Below are 16,032 nucleotides of genomic sequence, written 5' to 3'. Positions count from 1 at the left end.
AAGAAACAAAATGCTAGCACTTGCCTAAGCAGCAACTGGATGGAGTGCCCAGGTGGGCATAATTGATAGAGTAGCTGTAAAAAACATATGGAAAGATATCAGGCTTATTACCTGTTAGCCTTAATTTACCTGACAACAGCAAGCTGGCACTTTAACAAATGTCACATGCTGGGGATAGTCTCATTGCAGCTTTCATAAGCAGAATTGTCTCACAGTAAGCATACATGCAAGAATATTCAGTTGCCATGATACAGGAGAACTTTCAGAAAGCATGTTCAGGGTCACTCCCTTGAAAGGCTTTTATGTGAGAGTCCCTAAAGAGAAGGGGGAGGCCTTTGTGTACGAGAATACTTTATTAACAAACACAAACATGTCAAAAGCAAGCATGAAGCATTTTCCCACTGCAGGAAAAAAAGGTCATTACTGGAGTTCAGCAATCGTTCATCTGTTTATTATGGACAGCACACACTGAACAGCACAAACTGCCTGGATGAGAAGAGAGTGTCAGAGAAAGGCAGAGTCTGAACCACCTCGTATCAGCAGATCAGAAAGAACTGCTGAACAGATCTGCAGAAGGAGGACAGAAAAATATCAGGTGGAAGTCAAAGAAGATCAAGCGATGCAACTGGAAAGAGGAAATGGCCAAAAGCTTTATGAAAAGAGAAAGGCTCTGAACCTGTTCTCTCAGAAGTGAGACCTAGCGGTTACGGTAGCTATGGAGCCAGCCACTTCCCAGAACTAAATCCATCATACCCTCACAGCCTGTTTTCTTTCTTCCTCTACAGTTAGTGTGCCTCTGCTATCTTGACTCAGCTGTTCCTGTGTGACAAACATCTGATGCATTTCAGCACTCAATCCATCCTGGCACCTTGGAACACACTTGAAACTTTACCTACATTTACCTGCATCTATTCAAGAATGACATGAAATACGTGGTTTACTAAAAGGACAGCACATAGAAAATGAATTAGAGTTTATGGCTAGCTTTTCTATCTGACAGTAAGTAGACATTCAGAGCTCTGAAAGATCCTTTCTAGTTAACACTGGTTTATTAAATCATAAACAAGTTTCCAAACGTTTCTTTTACTTTTAAATATGTTTCAGTAGTAACCACCCTCAATGCACTTAATTGACAAAAATCATATTTTCAGATATTGAAAAAAAACTTTTGTTCAGTATTAATAATGCTGCAAAGCACTTTTTTAAAATTGTGCAAAAATTAAATGAGGATCTCACATGGAGCCTCAGGTGGAACTTCAGGTACTGACTTTTATTCTTTGTGGATGCAGTCCTCTACTTTTACAAGACAATTAAAAAAAAAAACCCAAAATCCACGCACCAGAAAGAGGAATTTGCATGCCACAACTAAAATATAAATGCTTTGATGAGTTCACATAGTTGGGAAGTTCTACACCATTGCAGAGAACACTACATAATCCACTTGAGTTACGCAGTTCTATTTACAGTATCAGTGCCTTTAAAACAAATTGAGCAGTATAAATAAAGCAGTATAAAATAAAATGCCACATACCTGTATGAAGCTGGACTTTACCAATGACTCCTTCTACCAGGCCCAGGCAAATAGGATTCCATGCCAAAAGAAGATCAGTAGCTGAAAAAAAATAACAATAATAATAATGCATATTTTGTAGCAAACTTAGCTGGACAATCAAGCCAGCACATCATTCTTCCTGCTTTCCCCACTCAGATGATAGAAAATATGCTATGACTCCCATAACAAGAGTAAGATACATACGCTGTTCAATTTTTGCTTGCTACTAAGTAGCTATTTTAATTAATTGACCAAATGATTCCTCCTGTTTATAGTTCTAATCCTTATCCTTCCTGGTTATTTCAGAAAAAAACTACAAGAGTGTTTTCAGCTACCTAATTCAGTTTAATGGATGTTTAGTTCTCCTAATATCCACTGGAATTCATAACTTAATTGAAACTTTACATGGTCACAGTGAAATTAAATACAGGTCATTAAGCTGCTAACATAGCCCTAAGAAGACCAAGCAGATGTTAACACTCAGCTCCAGCTCTGTTGTATCTGCCCAGCTACTATTCATTCCACAACATTTTTCTATATACGTATAGATGCACATTTTCTTTTGGAATAATACTGAAGTATATAGGCTTCATGGTTTCTAAGAAACCATATTAAGAAGTGCCAATGAACCACAGAGGAAGTATAAAAGCAAACAGGAAGGCAACGCTACCACCTTCATCATTTGCAAAAGGTATTCACCTCAGCATGCATTCAAACTATTGTTGGATGGAAGTCAGTAAGACAGTATCAGTGTGAAAAGCATTTGATGGTAACAAGATGCTAATATTCATTTAGAGTTTCTAACAGCAGTGTAATACCTGTAAAGTTCAATGATGTGGCAAAAGAAATTTCAGGATTTTAGCTTAAGTCATTAAAAACAATATCCATGTGGGAAAGCTGAGGTTTTCTATTCCAATAGTTTGATATTAGCTCAAGGGAGGAAGTTTCTCCAGCTTACATGTAGGAAAGTTACATATCTTAGATCCCATATGTAAATATTTTCAAGAGCAGACTGACATAACATCCCAAGATAAAGAGACCAATCATCCACACCTTACTCACAAGAACTGAGCTCCTCCTTTAAATCTGCAGATAACAACCAATGGTATTTTATTATTTTTAAACACAGTTATTTTTAAACGCTGTATTCTCCTTGAAACTTATTCACAACTCAGACTGCTGTTCCAAGAATGCAGATTTATTCTGAGCTTTCAGTTTAACACATTTCTTAGTAAACCAGACCACATTAGTTTAATCACAGAATGCAAGCATTTATATGAGACACAGAAGTCAGCATAGATCTGAACTTATTTAAAAGGAGTTTTCTGCACCATGCTTTCACAAAGAAAAGCAGGAACTAAGTGCATAGGCTATCAAGATTTCAAGATGTTCGCAGGAGGTGGTACAAAGTTGTGGTTAATACATGCAACCAGGCTGTGCCATGTAATGGTAGATACATGCAGAAAAACACCTGATTGTTCTTGTTTTACTGTGAGAGCACTAGAGAAAGTTACTTGGTACAGGAGCCAGTATAAGAGAAGTGAATCATGCCATAACTTAAGTTCCTAAGGAGACTAAAATAGATGAGCACAAGAAACTGTGCAGTAGCGTGAACAGGGATTTATGCTCATGCCTCTCTGAAGTGATTCAAACTCATTATGTTTCTATATACTGAATATCTTTTCCTTGTACAAAACATGTTCAAGTATCACCTGAGCTCTTCATCTCAGAGTTTCAGTTCAAATAATGCACAGGAGCATCTTTGTGCTGAGTAGATATGAGCTTACAGGTAAGAGGCACAAGGAGCCATCCCTGCTCTCAAGTTTTTCACCACCTTCCCCAGCTCAGCAACACATCCTGAGTTTCACCTTCACCTCAAGAATCTTGTAGAGCTATATTTCAAATTTAATCTATTTTTGCAATCTTGGACACTTGCAATTTACTTCATCCGTGTGCCAATGAGAGATAAAAAAAACAGACACAAGCAGATAAAAAAAACTAATAAGCCAGGCACATACAGCAGTACTGGTAGCAATTTAAAGGATTCAAATCACTTCATATTTACCATAGCTACTACAGAAATAAGAATCTGAATACTATCCAGGTCCCTTTAAGCCATTTGTTTCCTGCTATGACAAGATATATTAAGAACAGAATCATTAAGGTTGGAAAAGACCATTATGATCATCTGGTCCATCAACCTGACCTGGCCATGTCCACTGACCACATTCCTCAGTACCATATATTTATGTTGCTTGTAAACTCCCAGGAACGGTGACTCCATCACTTCCCTGGGCAGCCTGTTCCAATACCTCATTACTCTTCTTGAGCCAAATTTTTTCCTAATAGTCAAACTATTAGTAGGAAAGCTGTCAATGGTGAGTTTGTTCTAATAATGCACAAAAATGGGAAAAAAATGTTTAAAAAGATTTACTTGTAATTACAGGTATAAGGAAATGACAGTTTACACTTGCCCACCAAGAGAAAGATGTAAAGAAACTGATCCTGGGGACTGTAAAACAAAAAGGTTTTTAAAGGAGCCTTCATTTTCATGCTCTGACACACACAGCCCTGGACGTGGCCATATGCAATGCCTGAAACTTCTGCAGGAACATTTCTCCCACGTAGGGCAGAGAATGAGAACTGACCAAACTTTAACTCCTGTGTTCACTTACAGCATAGCCAAGCTTTGGAAAAATAGGAACTATCTGGAGTCAAATATACATCACACTAAGACCTCAAAAGGCAGCACATACAGATCCACAAGCTGGGAAGCAATGACTTGAAATAAACCTGACTATCAAACTACATCAGTGAAGGCATGAAAGCCAACTGTTCCCAGGGAGTTGTGACACAGTGGGAGGAAAAGCCACATATTTAGCAACGTTTGAGGAGAATGACGTGTTTCCTCCAGCATCCAGCAAAGTTTAGCTATAAAGAACTCTTACAGAAGAAATGCCTGTAGGCTATGGAAAAAATATCAATTGTGGAATCACACTGTTTGATGACAGTATCACAAGATTTTTTTTATTTTTATTTTTTTTAATAAAAAGAACCTTCTAAAGGAAGGTATGTGTGACAGCACAGAAGCAGGCAGCTCAACATTCTTCTAACTAATAAAACACATCTGTTTTGACATTCTGACTAGAATGTATTTACTAGTTAGAGCTCCAGTTCCCAAATGATGGTGTCCTCTGGACTCAGAGCCAACAGCTAGCCACGTTGAATAAATATAACTAAAATAAGCACTGATACGAGCTTGCTGCTCTAAAGTACACTCTGATGTACCTACATAAGGTAGATGAACCAAATTATTCAGCAGTTCCCCCTACCTCATCCTCCAAAAAAAGAGTACAGGCCTTCATGTTGAGTGCAGTTGTGCTTACTCAGCTTCAGACAAAGCAGCTCTCAAGCTTATGTATAGTACTGCAAGATTGTCCAAGACTGTTTGCTGTAATTTAACTTGCTGCCCAGCAGTTCTGGCAGCAGCTATTCCTTTAGCCATCATCATGGGTTCTTAAAATTAAAGCAAAAGTTACATGGTTATGAAAGAATTTTAAATATACAGAGACCCAAAAAAGTTAAATGCAAGCCTGTAAGATTAGTTTAATTATGAAATGCAGTAAAATTTAAGAGGCAACAGAAGTTGGTAGATAGCAATACATGTTACAGAAGATGTTCAAGTCTTTCTATAGCCAAGAAAGCAGCAGTCATACCAAAAATAAGCAAATGTTCAGATAAAGTTTCCTCTTAGCATACACAAAAAACATCTGAAAATATTTGAATACTGAATACCGAAGCCATACAACAGCAAGCATGAATTTATTTTATTTTTTATTTTTTAAAAGTCTCTATCAGTAAGCATTACCTACCATGGTGCTCAATCGAGCAAAGCACTGGAATACTGTCTGTACCCAAACACAATCAAAGTAGCCATTGTCCACCAAACTAAAAAGTTAACTGTACAGAAAAGTCCATAGCAGCAGTGAGCTAAGCCAGGTGGAACACCTTCCCCTGCTCAGGGAGTTTGTGGTGCCCTCGGTCAGCTTCAATTTAAAGCCCTGCCAGGTTTGATAAGCCTTAGCACATGCACTTAATACTTTGGGACAGAAATCTGGTACACAAATACATACCTTTAAGTATAGAATTTCCCATTCTTTCCCTTACCCCAAATAAATTCAAGCTATTGGAAAAAAAATTGGCTCTTTTTTGCTGATTGCTGTCTGAGATTAGTGATAACAAAGCATACATTTACTCTCCACAGTGACTGCATCAGCATTGTAATCACAGCACAATAGGACTTCCACCACAAACACAGAACAAAACCAGCTCTGATGTGATTATTTCCACATCAGCTCTCTGAACTTACCAGCAGCGACGCATAGGCAAAAACATCAGATAAAGCTTCTTGAACTGTTTGTGTTTATACAAGCATAACCCTGGGAAAGGCGATATAAAAGCAACTTGGAAGACTGTCAAAAGCCAAAACTGCTTTCCAGCTCTTTCCCCATTCTATGCCCAGCAGATTCTATCCAAGGTCAGGCACAAGCTCTGACAAGGAAACAAACCACTGCTTTGGGACAAGGCACTGCTCAGCAGCAAATGGCTACTGCCCAGTCTGATGGGCCTGGGGAGGCAATCAGCCTCCCTTAGGCAGGAGGCAGGAAATTAAGAAAAAGATTTCATTTAGAATCCCTTGGATCCAGCTCTTACCACTGAGCTGCTGTCAGGTTCAATTCATCAGATAACTACAGCCATTTATCTTCCAATTTCACTGGAAATCAGGCGGATACTTCACAAACACTGGGGAATTTCAAGGAATGGATCTCAGCTAGGAAGTGTTCTGCCAGTGTACTCAGTATGAAAACCAAGTGCCACTGAACTTTAAGCTCAATTTATGCATGCTTATAGGAGCTCCATGTTTATATAAATAAGCATGAACTGTATCAAGACAAACATACAAACATATTCAAAAATTCTTCCCATGGCCTGGCAGGGTAGCAATTCTCATCTCACAGCCACTTTCAGCATTCAATAAAAGCAGCAGATACTTATATATGAAAAGAAAGAGCTCAGAAGCAACCTATCGTAAATATTCAAAGTTTTCCAGCCCTGCTAATACAGCACCAGACACCTGAGGAGTTAATTTTATTAAAATTACTTCAGTTTCTTCCTCCAGTTTTGGCTGCTTCAGATCAAAGGCAACAAGCACCACCCGACCCTCAGGGCTTTTCAAAAGAAACTATTTTCAAGTTCCAGTCAACTTTGAGCAGTGTTCTGAAATACTAGCCAGGATTAAAAGATTACAAGTTAACTGGGAAGACTTAAAAGTATAAAGCATTTCCTAGAAAAGAAGGGCCTCGAGTACTACTTCAGCAAGCAAACATCAGCTAAGTTCTTACTGGCAGATTCCTAACTTCATGTTTAATTTACTCTAATTGCAGAAAGATGGAGGAGCATTAAGACATTTATTCTTGCAAGTACCAACAACTAATGGTCACAAAGCATTAGCTATATTGACTTGCTTATTTCCCATTTCAAACTTGAAACAAATTATCTCCTCAGCTAATAACTCATTTAAATCATCTTTAATTTGCCATTTAGGCTGCTTGCTCAGTCTGTTGTAGACTTGAGGCCCCAGCCACTTAGAATTGAAATGCTCCTCTTTAGCAGAGGAACCAAAGCATCACCATTCATCACCCACTGTAAAAAACCCACAGCTATAGTCCCTTCTAGGAGGATAGGTTTTTTTTCTTTTTTAAATCCCAGCAAGCCTTCCCACTGCTACTCCACCTTACAGCTTTCTTTACACCAGTTCATTCCCCAGTCCCTAACCATGAGAAATATACCATCCCAGCAAGTATTCAATGCATGGCTCAACCATAAGAGCAGAGACACTGCAGAGCATGCATCCATCCCGCTCGTTTTAAAGAAAATGAAGCAGTTCAGTATCCTTGAACATATTCTTTATGCATTTCAAAACTGGACCAGATGAATAGGAACAAATTCACATACCATTCAGGTTGGATAGTGACAGACTTAAAATGAGGGACGTAACAACACAATCTTTATCTTACTGCAGCAAAACTTTTTTTTTTTTTTAAAGAGTAAGCAGGATATTAAGCCCAGGAGAAAGGATGTCATGAAAATGAATCCTTACTACTTGTAAGGATAACGAACACTTCTTTGTACTTTGCTGCAGCTACAAAATTCTGAGTCACCAAGCACTGCTTGGGAAACCATAAAAACATATGGAAAAAAACATTCGTTTGCCTAGAAAGCACACAATATTACAAGTAATTCCACTAGGAACTCCTAAGCTACAAGCAGTAACAAGCTGCCATTGTCAGTTGTTCCAATGCCATGTTCTAAGGCATATAAAGTTGATGGGAGCTGCGATTAAATCCAGAAGTATTCGAATTGATAATTATAAAATTATAGGGACAAACCAAAGAGGCTACACTAGCTGCACATCCTCCATATATTCATTACTCAGAAACAAAATTATTACCTGACAGTCCACTAGTCTGCCCTAAAAAGCCATTCAGCACACACACAATCCCTATGCCACCTCATTAAACGTAAACTGAACTTTACATTCACTGAATTCAACCAGTAGCTCCTTCCACCTTGGAAGGATTTGTTTTGTTCCTCCTTAAGTTGTTCATGAACACCAAATGTGAGGAGCACATAGCCATACCCATCCAATCCCAGAAAAGGTTTTGTCATTTGAGAATGCAGGCTCCCCTCCCAACCATAAAGAAAGCATCACTTCAATTCATTCCTCACCTGTAAAGTCTCTTGACCCCTCAAAAAGCCCGAGGAGGAAGCAGCTTAGAATAAGATAGCAGACTATGCTTCAGTGGCTAAGAACCCTTGACTCTTAGTTACTTCTAGCCAAAGGCATCTACTCATGTTCAATCCTCTTTCCTTGATTTTCTCAGCCAGAATGTTTTGCTCACAAAGCACATTTCTGCATCAGACCATAAGCATTTCAGATAGTCATACAGCTGCTACAAAAGCTTGAATTCCTGCAAAGCAGAGTGTTTCAGGAAGTAACTCTAGCAGTATACATACTTCATAATAACTACTCAAACGTATCTTATGTTGTAGCATACAGACTTTGGAAGTGATTTTCAACTTTATCTTCATCCCTTCATTTAAGAAGTCTTCAGGATTGCAAGATGCTCAAGCATTAAAAATAACACCTAAAACACTGAAAGAATACAGTTGGAAAAGCACCAAAATAGAAAAGCATAACCCAAATGCATAGAGATGGCTGTGAGTGAGCTGAGGCCTTGAGAGAGCATACACGTTGGGACTGCTTCAAGTCATGAATGACCACCACCTCCGTGCAACAGCACTCCATTCAAATGTATTCGGTCCTGCCCGACAACAATTATGAGATTTTAGAATTACAAACGACAACTGCAAGGGATACTGCAGAAAAAGCTATATTTGCATATTCTGCAGTCCTTAATTCATGTATTTGAATAGGAAGTAAAGAATTTGATGCCATACCAGATAGGCCTTGTTACTGTTTAACAGCAGGGACAAAGTGCTATGCTTTGCTAGGGACAAAGTGACTGTTTAGTCACATGACAACAAGCAGTACATCCCTTAAACATTCCTACACATTTCACACAACACATTTCAGCACAAGGAAATGCCTACAACAGATGAACAGACATGGCAAAAAACCAACAACAACAAAAAACCCCAACAACAGAAAGTTAAAAATTAAACGATAGCTGCAAAACATAAATGGCCAGCAGGGACTCCCTCCTAGGCCATGCCACTTCTAAATTTGATTTGAATGCTGATTCTTCTTTAAATCACTGCTGTCACGTTTTATGCCATCTTCTTCAGAATGTTCCTAAGATCTTCCTGAGTGCCCCAGCATATTATCAGCAATTAAGGCTTACTGCACTACCCAACAAGAGAACCTGAAAGTACTTTGCTTGAAACTTAATGCTGCTTGTTTCCAGTTTCACAGACACAATGAACAACGTTTCAGGGCTTCCACTGATGTCAGATTTCTTTCTTAAAAAGAAGAGGAAAGTTTTTCAAGTGGAGTTTTATTAACTTCAGTTCAACTTTTCAGAAAATAATTCCTGGTTTTATTTTTCAGGGAGTTGAAGTGATTGGACCAAGAATATGCAACTCATTGAGTATTAATATGCATTTATTAAAACAGAGCTTTCGTGAAAGAAGTTAATGCATTATTTCCAAATTTCTCCTTTAGATATATATATATATATCCAATTGTTTCTCACCTCTTCTTGATACATGTTCCTATTATTGACTGCCCATGAAGACTCAAGTGCAGCAATTCTGACAACTGAAAGATAAGGATACAGTTAAAATATGACCAGCTGATGGAGATGAAGACCACCAGCTGGAAGCATTAATCCCACTGACAGGAATTAATGCACTGCACAGAAGATTTACAGAGAGGTAAAAAAAACCTGCATGCATCCATCCAAATTCCCACCCCTCCCCCCATGTGGGCTCTTTGTTTCCATGTTCTCACAGTAGCAGTTTCTTGGTTAAGATTTTTTTTCCAACTGATATTTAGAACAGTAACTAATATTGCTAAATTGTCACTGAAAATAAACTGGTAAAAGCTTTATCTAAAATGGTGGAAAAGTCACTTAATAATCTGTGATCAAATTAGATTACTGCATCAGGATGCTGGGTTTTCAAGGAATACAGGCTGCTAGCTGCAAGTGGGGATTTCTCAGTCAGCATTTCCACATGCATTTTTAGAACAAAATACAGAACGTTCAATGAAGACAGGAGTTTATAGCAAATTTAACGCTTATGAATTGAGCTACCAAATTTGTATCTTGTTCTCCAAAACCACTATATTAAGAAACCATGTTTTTGATAACATTAAACATTAATCATGAAACCTCCAGACACTGACAGAAGTGTTTATCTGCAGCTTCAAATTTTTGACATATCTGAGGGAAAAATTACAGCCTGGCAAACTCTGGTTCTGAAGTCTCAATATATAGCTTTAAAAATGAGTTTCTGCAACACACTCAATATTTCATTCAGTTACACTTGAGAGCTGTTCGATATTACACTGTAGAATTTGCCTCTAAAAGGAAACTTTACACCACTATCCAAGAAGTCCCACAGGTCAAAGGAACTGTTCAGTGGAAGTGCCTTGACACTGCAGGACTCCAGCTGTTGTTGGCATGCAATACAATTTGGAACAGATGCAAAAGAATGTTTTCGTGCTGTTGGTCCCACTCACATTACGAGGAAATGCCCAAGTGTCCACCAAATCACTTCCTCGTGGCACCCAAAGCCTTCAGAGAAGCATCTTAAGTCTCTCAGTTTAAGATGATAGAGCTTCAACCATTCATTCATAACGATAATTTCATCATAAAACACCTTATTTTTCAACAGAAAAAAAAGCCAAGTGTTTTCATCCTGCCCACTGACACCTGCGCCAGCAACAGCTCCACATCTCAGTCAAGGACAGGGGAGATAGTGCATGAGTCAAAGCAAAGATTTACCCCTAAATACACATGCAGTGTTGTAATAATGTAAATCCAGCAGCTCGATGTCTCTCCTGTACACTTAAAAGTATCAAAGGTAATACTGATAATAATAATAATAAAAACCAAGAATTACTTTGAAAGACTACAAGTAGCATATGTAACCTCAGTACTCAGACCAAAAAGCTTGTTTTATGGATGCAGACCCCTCTTAAATGAAGGGATGCTCCAGTTTTAAATATTTTCATCACAATTAACTCTGCAATTTCCTCTTCACCATTATTTAGTTAATTCTAACCTGTAAAGATCAAAGATATCTGATTTCTGCCATCAAATACAAGCCTAAAATACATCTGAATTACAGATCCATTTTAAATGTGGGAAAAAAAAAATCTTTACTTCCCCTGTGTAAGCTAACAATTGTCAGCTCACAAGAAACAGCATATGAAGCTTAACAGCTTTTCATTTATTTAAAACCAAAGTCATTCCAGGGAGGGCAGGAACTCCAGCATACCTCTGCATTTGGTCTGGGACAGATTTGACAATTGCAGACGTCCACATGTAAGAAGAAGAGAGGAGAAGACAGGAACAGCCCTGTTATATTCAGCTTCTCCTCTGCCACTAAGATTCAGAAGGAAGCAAAACAAGCAACTTGGCACCTCGAGATGTATTTGTTTGCCACCAGGTCAACACATAGCAGGCATCTTTCAGTCACAGATATAGGTTGACTACATTCTATTAAAGAAAGTGGATAAAACTAAAGGAGATCTTATCTAAGCAAAGTCGAAAAATACTCCCATATTGAAGGTTTCACCTCACAGTCTGAAGGTACAAAACTGATGTTTCATACGTAAAATAATCAGAGCAGATGAAGACTATGCAGCAGCTTACCCCAGCCCTCATCCTGTTTCCCTTTGTTAGAAGAAGCAAGCAGCAGCAGCAAATTAACTGCTCAGTATTCAAGCCCTATTTCTGGTGGGTTGCATTTAATATATATCAGTTTGACATCTGGTTTGTTGCATATGCCACAAGGTATGTTGTGCTGTCAGCTACGAGCACTGAAAGGAAGGAACAGAAGGGGCAGGCGTAAGTGAGAAACAGCCCAGTAACCACTGCAGCTAAAACAAAGTATCAAGAAAACAGCTGGAGGTCCCTAAGGAAATAACCTGTAATAAAGAACCTTCCCAAAGCTGCAACTCTCTTGTGGAATATATTCCATAACACACATTTCTAAGACCTTGGGAAGCCTATTTTGCATCAAGAATCTAATTCAGTAGCACTAGCTAGCACACACATCATCCCTCTGCTGTGCTCAGAAGGGCTCTGCAATCTTCAAGCAACTGAAGCATCAACCAGCATCGCAACATCACTCCCTGCATGAAGTCAAGCATGGCCTCCTGCTTCACTAAGGCCTCTGAGCATTTATAGGCACTGGACTTCATATAAAGGAATTTTTCCTCACAGCATTTGACTAGAAGAGAAGAATACCAGAAATTCTAACTAGTAATTTTTCCCATGAGCTCAGTAATGGCTTTGAGGTGTAAGGTAAGTACACACAGCTACGGTGTTAGGTGGCATTATGATTTGTGAGTCAGTTCAGATTTCATGCTTTCAGAGACATTTAACCTGAAATCTCTTCCCTGATACTCAGAAAAAACACTGTTTGGTAACAAGCTTATCATTAGAAAAGAAATATATTTAAAGAGGTATTGCTTCAGTTGATGATTCACAACCATTTTCAACACGTGAAAAACAATACTGTAGCACTAATTTCCTGAATCACTTAATAATACATGAATGCTCATTTGCCTCTAGTTAAGCTCCAGAGGTGAGGCGCATCTTATCACCACCTTACACTTACAAGCAGGTCATGGAATCTGAGCATGCAGTGCCCAGAAGCTGGCTCTGAATAACACCACTTGAATGTCACTCCCACTTCTGGTAGTTGATTCTCTCGCAGGGTGGAAAGGACAGCATCACCGCCCCTGTTTAAGCAGCAATTACTTCGGGCCATGCTCAGTCTGGCACCACTGCCCAAAGCATCATCAAAGCCAATGCTGCAAGAATTAGAAGTTTTCACCCACTGAGATTCTCTCATTCCCTTTTCTACTGATAGCGAGGAATTCAGCATCTTTAAGCATCTTACATAATTCATCTCCACGACAGCAATAAACCATGCTGTAAAATACACGCTATACTGTGCTGCCAGGAGTAGCCAAGCAAAGCATAAACAGGGTAAGTTGGAAGTAAACAGCAGATCAAAATCTGAGTGCAAGGCATTTAAAGCAGGGCTGAACAACATATTTTGTCACCACGCTGAAAAATAGTAACTGAGGACAGCAAGACACCTAACATAGACTGCAATGCCAAATGATTCAGCTTTCCTGCAAGTGACTCAATTACTGCTTTCACTTCACACAAACACCACCACGAGATAGCTTGTAAACATATGAAGACATCTTTTAACCTTGGGCCAGCCTCAGACTTTGCTTATAGCAAACATTTATCAGTTTACAGGTGTTTTGTCTGGTTGTGCTTTTTCACTTTGGGTTTTTGTTGTTTGGTTGATTTTTGTTTTAATTCAAGTTCTGTCCATGATTTGAAGAGGTCAGAAATAGAGCTTTCAAGATCAGCAAGTTTTTGAACTTGCCTTTATGCTTGGGGGATGAGAGCACTACAAAGCTCAGCTTCAGCCCCTTAGACTTCAACTCATCCTATAAAACAATACTTTGCAGGGTTTGCCAGTATTACCTGTTTCAATCCATAGGTGTGCAATGATTAATTTGAACAGCCTTCTGGGGACAGAGTAAAGCCCGTTTCCAAAAACTAGCAGAGACACATACTTAGGTGATAGCCTTTTCCTGGACTATTCAACATGCCAACGAACACAAGTTACAGCTTGTTTTTTTTTAATATGGCAGTGACTCATCACACACTAATCTATTTACTCATTGCCACTCAGTGGCCTTGATTATACATGGTCAAATGGCCTGCTCCAAGGGTCCCCAGCTTTGTCTTAATCCAATCAAGTTACCGATCCAAGAAATTCTTCTGTTACAGAACTATTTCCTTCACATGTTTACTTTCAACATAGCAAGTACAGCACTTAATTCACAGCACTAGAACATACTGAGATCAACCAGAGCCACAGCATTGGAAAAACAAAACTGAAAATCCAGCCAAATAGGAAAGCATGACTAACAAGTGTCAAGCAGACTAGGAGACTTAACTATCACATTACTCTTCGTTAATTGGTGGATCACACACAATAGGGATCACATTCATAGTGACTGAAAATTTAAAGTCACACTGCAGACAGAACCCTGGTGAGCTACACAGACTGCAGAGCACTGGCAGAGCCCCCATGAAGCTCATGGGCTCCAGGAAATCACAGCAACAGCTGCGTGACAACAAGTCTGAAAGCTTGGGTTTACATCAATCACAACAGCCTCCAGAATTACAGTTTTACACATTTATGTTTTTATTACTCCGGGTAAAGCGAGAGCTTTTATGACAATACACAAGATGATAATTATAGCTATCTGAGTTTCTGTGAAAACATCCATTCATCGACTAGCAGTTTGTTAGCTTAACATCACCAACTATTCTGTAAATGTGATTTGCAAATTTAAGTTCTGCCAGACCTTCCACCTGAACAGAAAAGCAGTCAGCCACGTTATACCGAGACAGACCTCAATATTATCTGAGAGATGTGAATGAACAGCGCTGACCAGATAAAAGCACCACACAGCTGGAGCACGAAGACATAACACAAGACAGACCGGTACAAAAAAGCAGCACTGTTGATAAAACACATAGAAACATCAATCCTACCATTAATCTAAGTCAATTCCAGCCTTGTGAAAGCTCATTAAGCACACCATACTCAGCCAGCTGCGGCCATATACGTGCCTATGTGGCTTTTTCAGCCTAGTCGCAGACAGCTGTGAGTAATGCCATACGTTTGGTGGAATACGCGGTGACCAGGGCTATTTCCAGACTTTAAGCAGGAGATGTAGGGAACCGCGGGTCACATCAGCTTCGCACGTTCCCCAAACCAAACGCGCTCCTCGCTTCACACCCTGTCGGTGAGCACGAGGTATCGCTGACCAGCACCGCCGCAGCGCCTCAGCTGACATAACTCTGTGCCCACAACTTCTGCTCAGCGCAGCCCGAGCCCAACCGAGGCTGGGTTACGCAGTCGCTAGAAACGTTCGCGAGCCATTTACTGCAGCGGCCGTACTCGTCCAGTTTCTCCTAGAAGAGAAAAGTGCAGAACACCCCTGCGAGCACCATCAGGCACCGCTTACATAAGGCTGACGCCAACGCAAGATAGATGGTCATTGGATCGAGTGATGCTCCGGGGGTGACCAGAGGTACCTCGGCACCGGGTTAAGCGCGCAAAGGAGATCGGCTCATCGGCTCCCCTCGGCTCACCGCGCTGCCACCAGCCTGGCCCCCGCCGCCATTCCCAACGCTCCCCTCAGCGACCCCCCCCCCCCCTCCGCTGCCATCTTCCCTCACCGCCCCCGACCGCCGGCACGCAGCCAGCCAGCCAGCCGCCGTCTCCTCTCCTGCCCTCTCCTGCCCTCTCCTCCCCTCGCGCGCTGCCCTGCGCCGCACCCACCGGCTCTCAGCTGCAGGCTGCCGTCCCTCCGGCTGCACCACAGCGCCCGCTCCCCGCTCTGCAGGATGTAGTGGTCCTTGGCTTGGAACAGCTCCATCCTCGCGCCGCCGCCGTCCTCCTTCACCGTCCCCGCGGATGGGGAACAGAGGGAGAAGCGCGCTCCCGAGCCGGGCACGCGCGCCGCCCCTCACAGAGCCCGGCGGGTCGCGACGGCTCCGCTCCGGCTCGGGGCGCTTCCTCAGACGGCCGAGAGCGCGGGTTCCGGCCCCAGCGCCGCACGTGACCGTGCCCAGCAGCGCCGCCCCGCGCTCTTAAAGCTGCAGCGCGATTCCCGCCCGCGG

The 16,032-nt window shown here is 40.8% G+C and overlaps 1 protein-coding gene across 5 annotated transcripts in view; it reads right to left on the bottom strand.

Moving 5' to 3' along the window:
• The window catches only part of INPP5F (inositol polyphosphate-5-phosphatase F), a 949,391-nt gene that overhangs the window by 21,855 nt on the left and 911,504 nt on the right, over nt 1-16,032 (bottom strand). For 2 of the 5 annotated variants that reach the window (XM_048944056.1, XM_048944057.1), the window contains exon 2: nt 1,532-1,613. Coding sequence is in view for 1 of the 5 variants with exons in the window: in XM_048944051.1 (XP_048800008.1) it covers nt 1,532-1,612; nt 15,692-15,788 (178 nt within the window). In the remaining 4 variants the exon portion in view is untranslated. Of the gene's footprint in view, nt 1-1,531; nt 1,614-9,828; nt 9,843-15,691; nt 15,962-16,032 lie in introns of those variants that run through there. The other 3 variants (XM_048944051.1, XM_048944055.1, XM_048944054.1) reach the window with 3 other exon arrangements.

This window comes from Lagopus muta, chromosome 5, assembly GCF_023343835.1.
Source record: "Lagopus muta isolate bLagMut1 chromosome 5, bLagMut1 primary, whole genome shotgun sequence".
Lineage (NCBI taxonomy): Eukaryota > Metazoa > Chordata > Aves > Galliformes > Phasianidae > Lagopus > Lagopus muta.
This window is presented reverse-complemented; position numbering and strand designations above follow the sequence as displayed.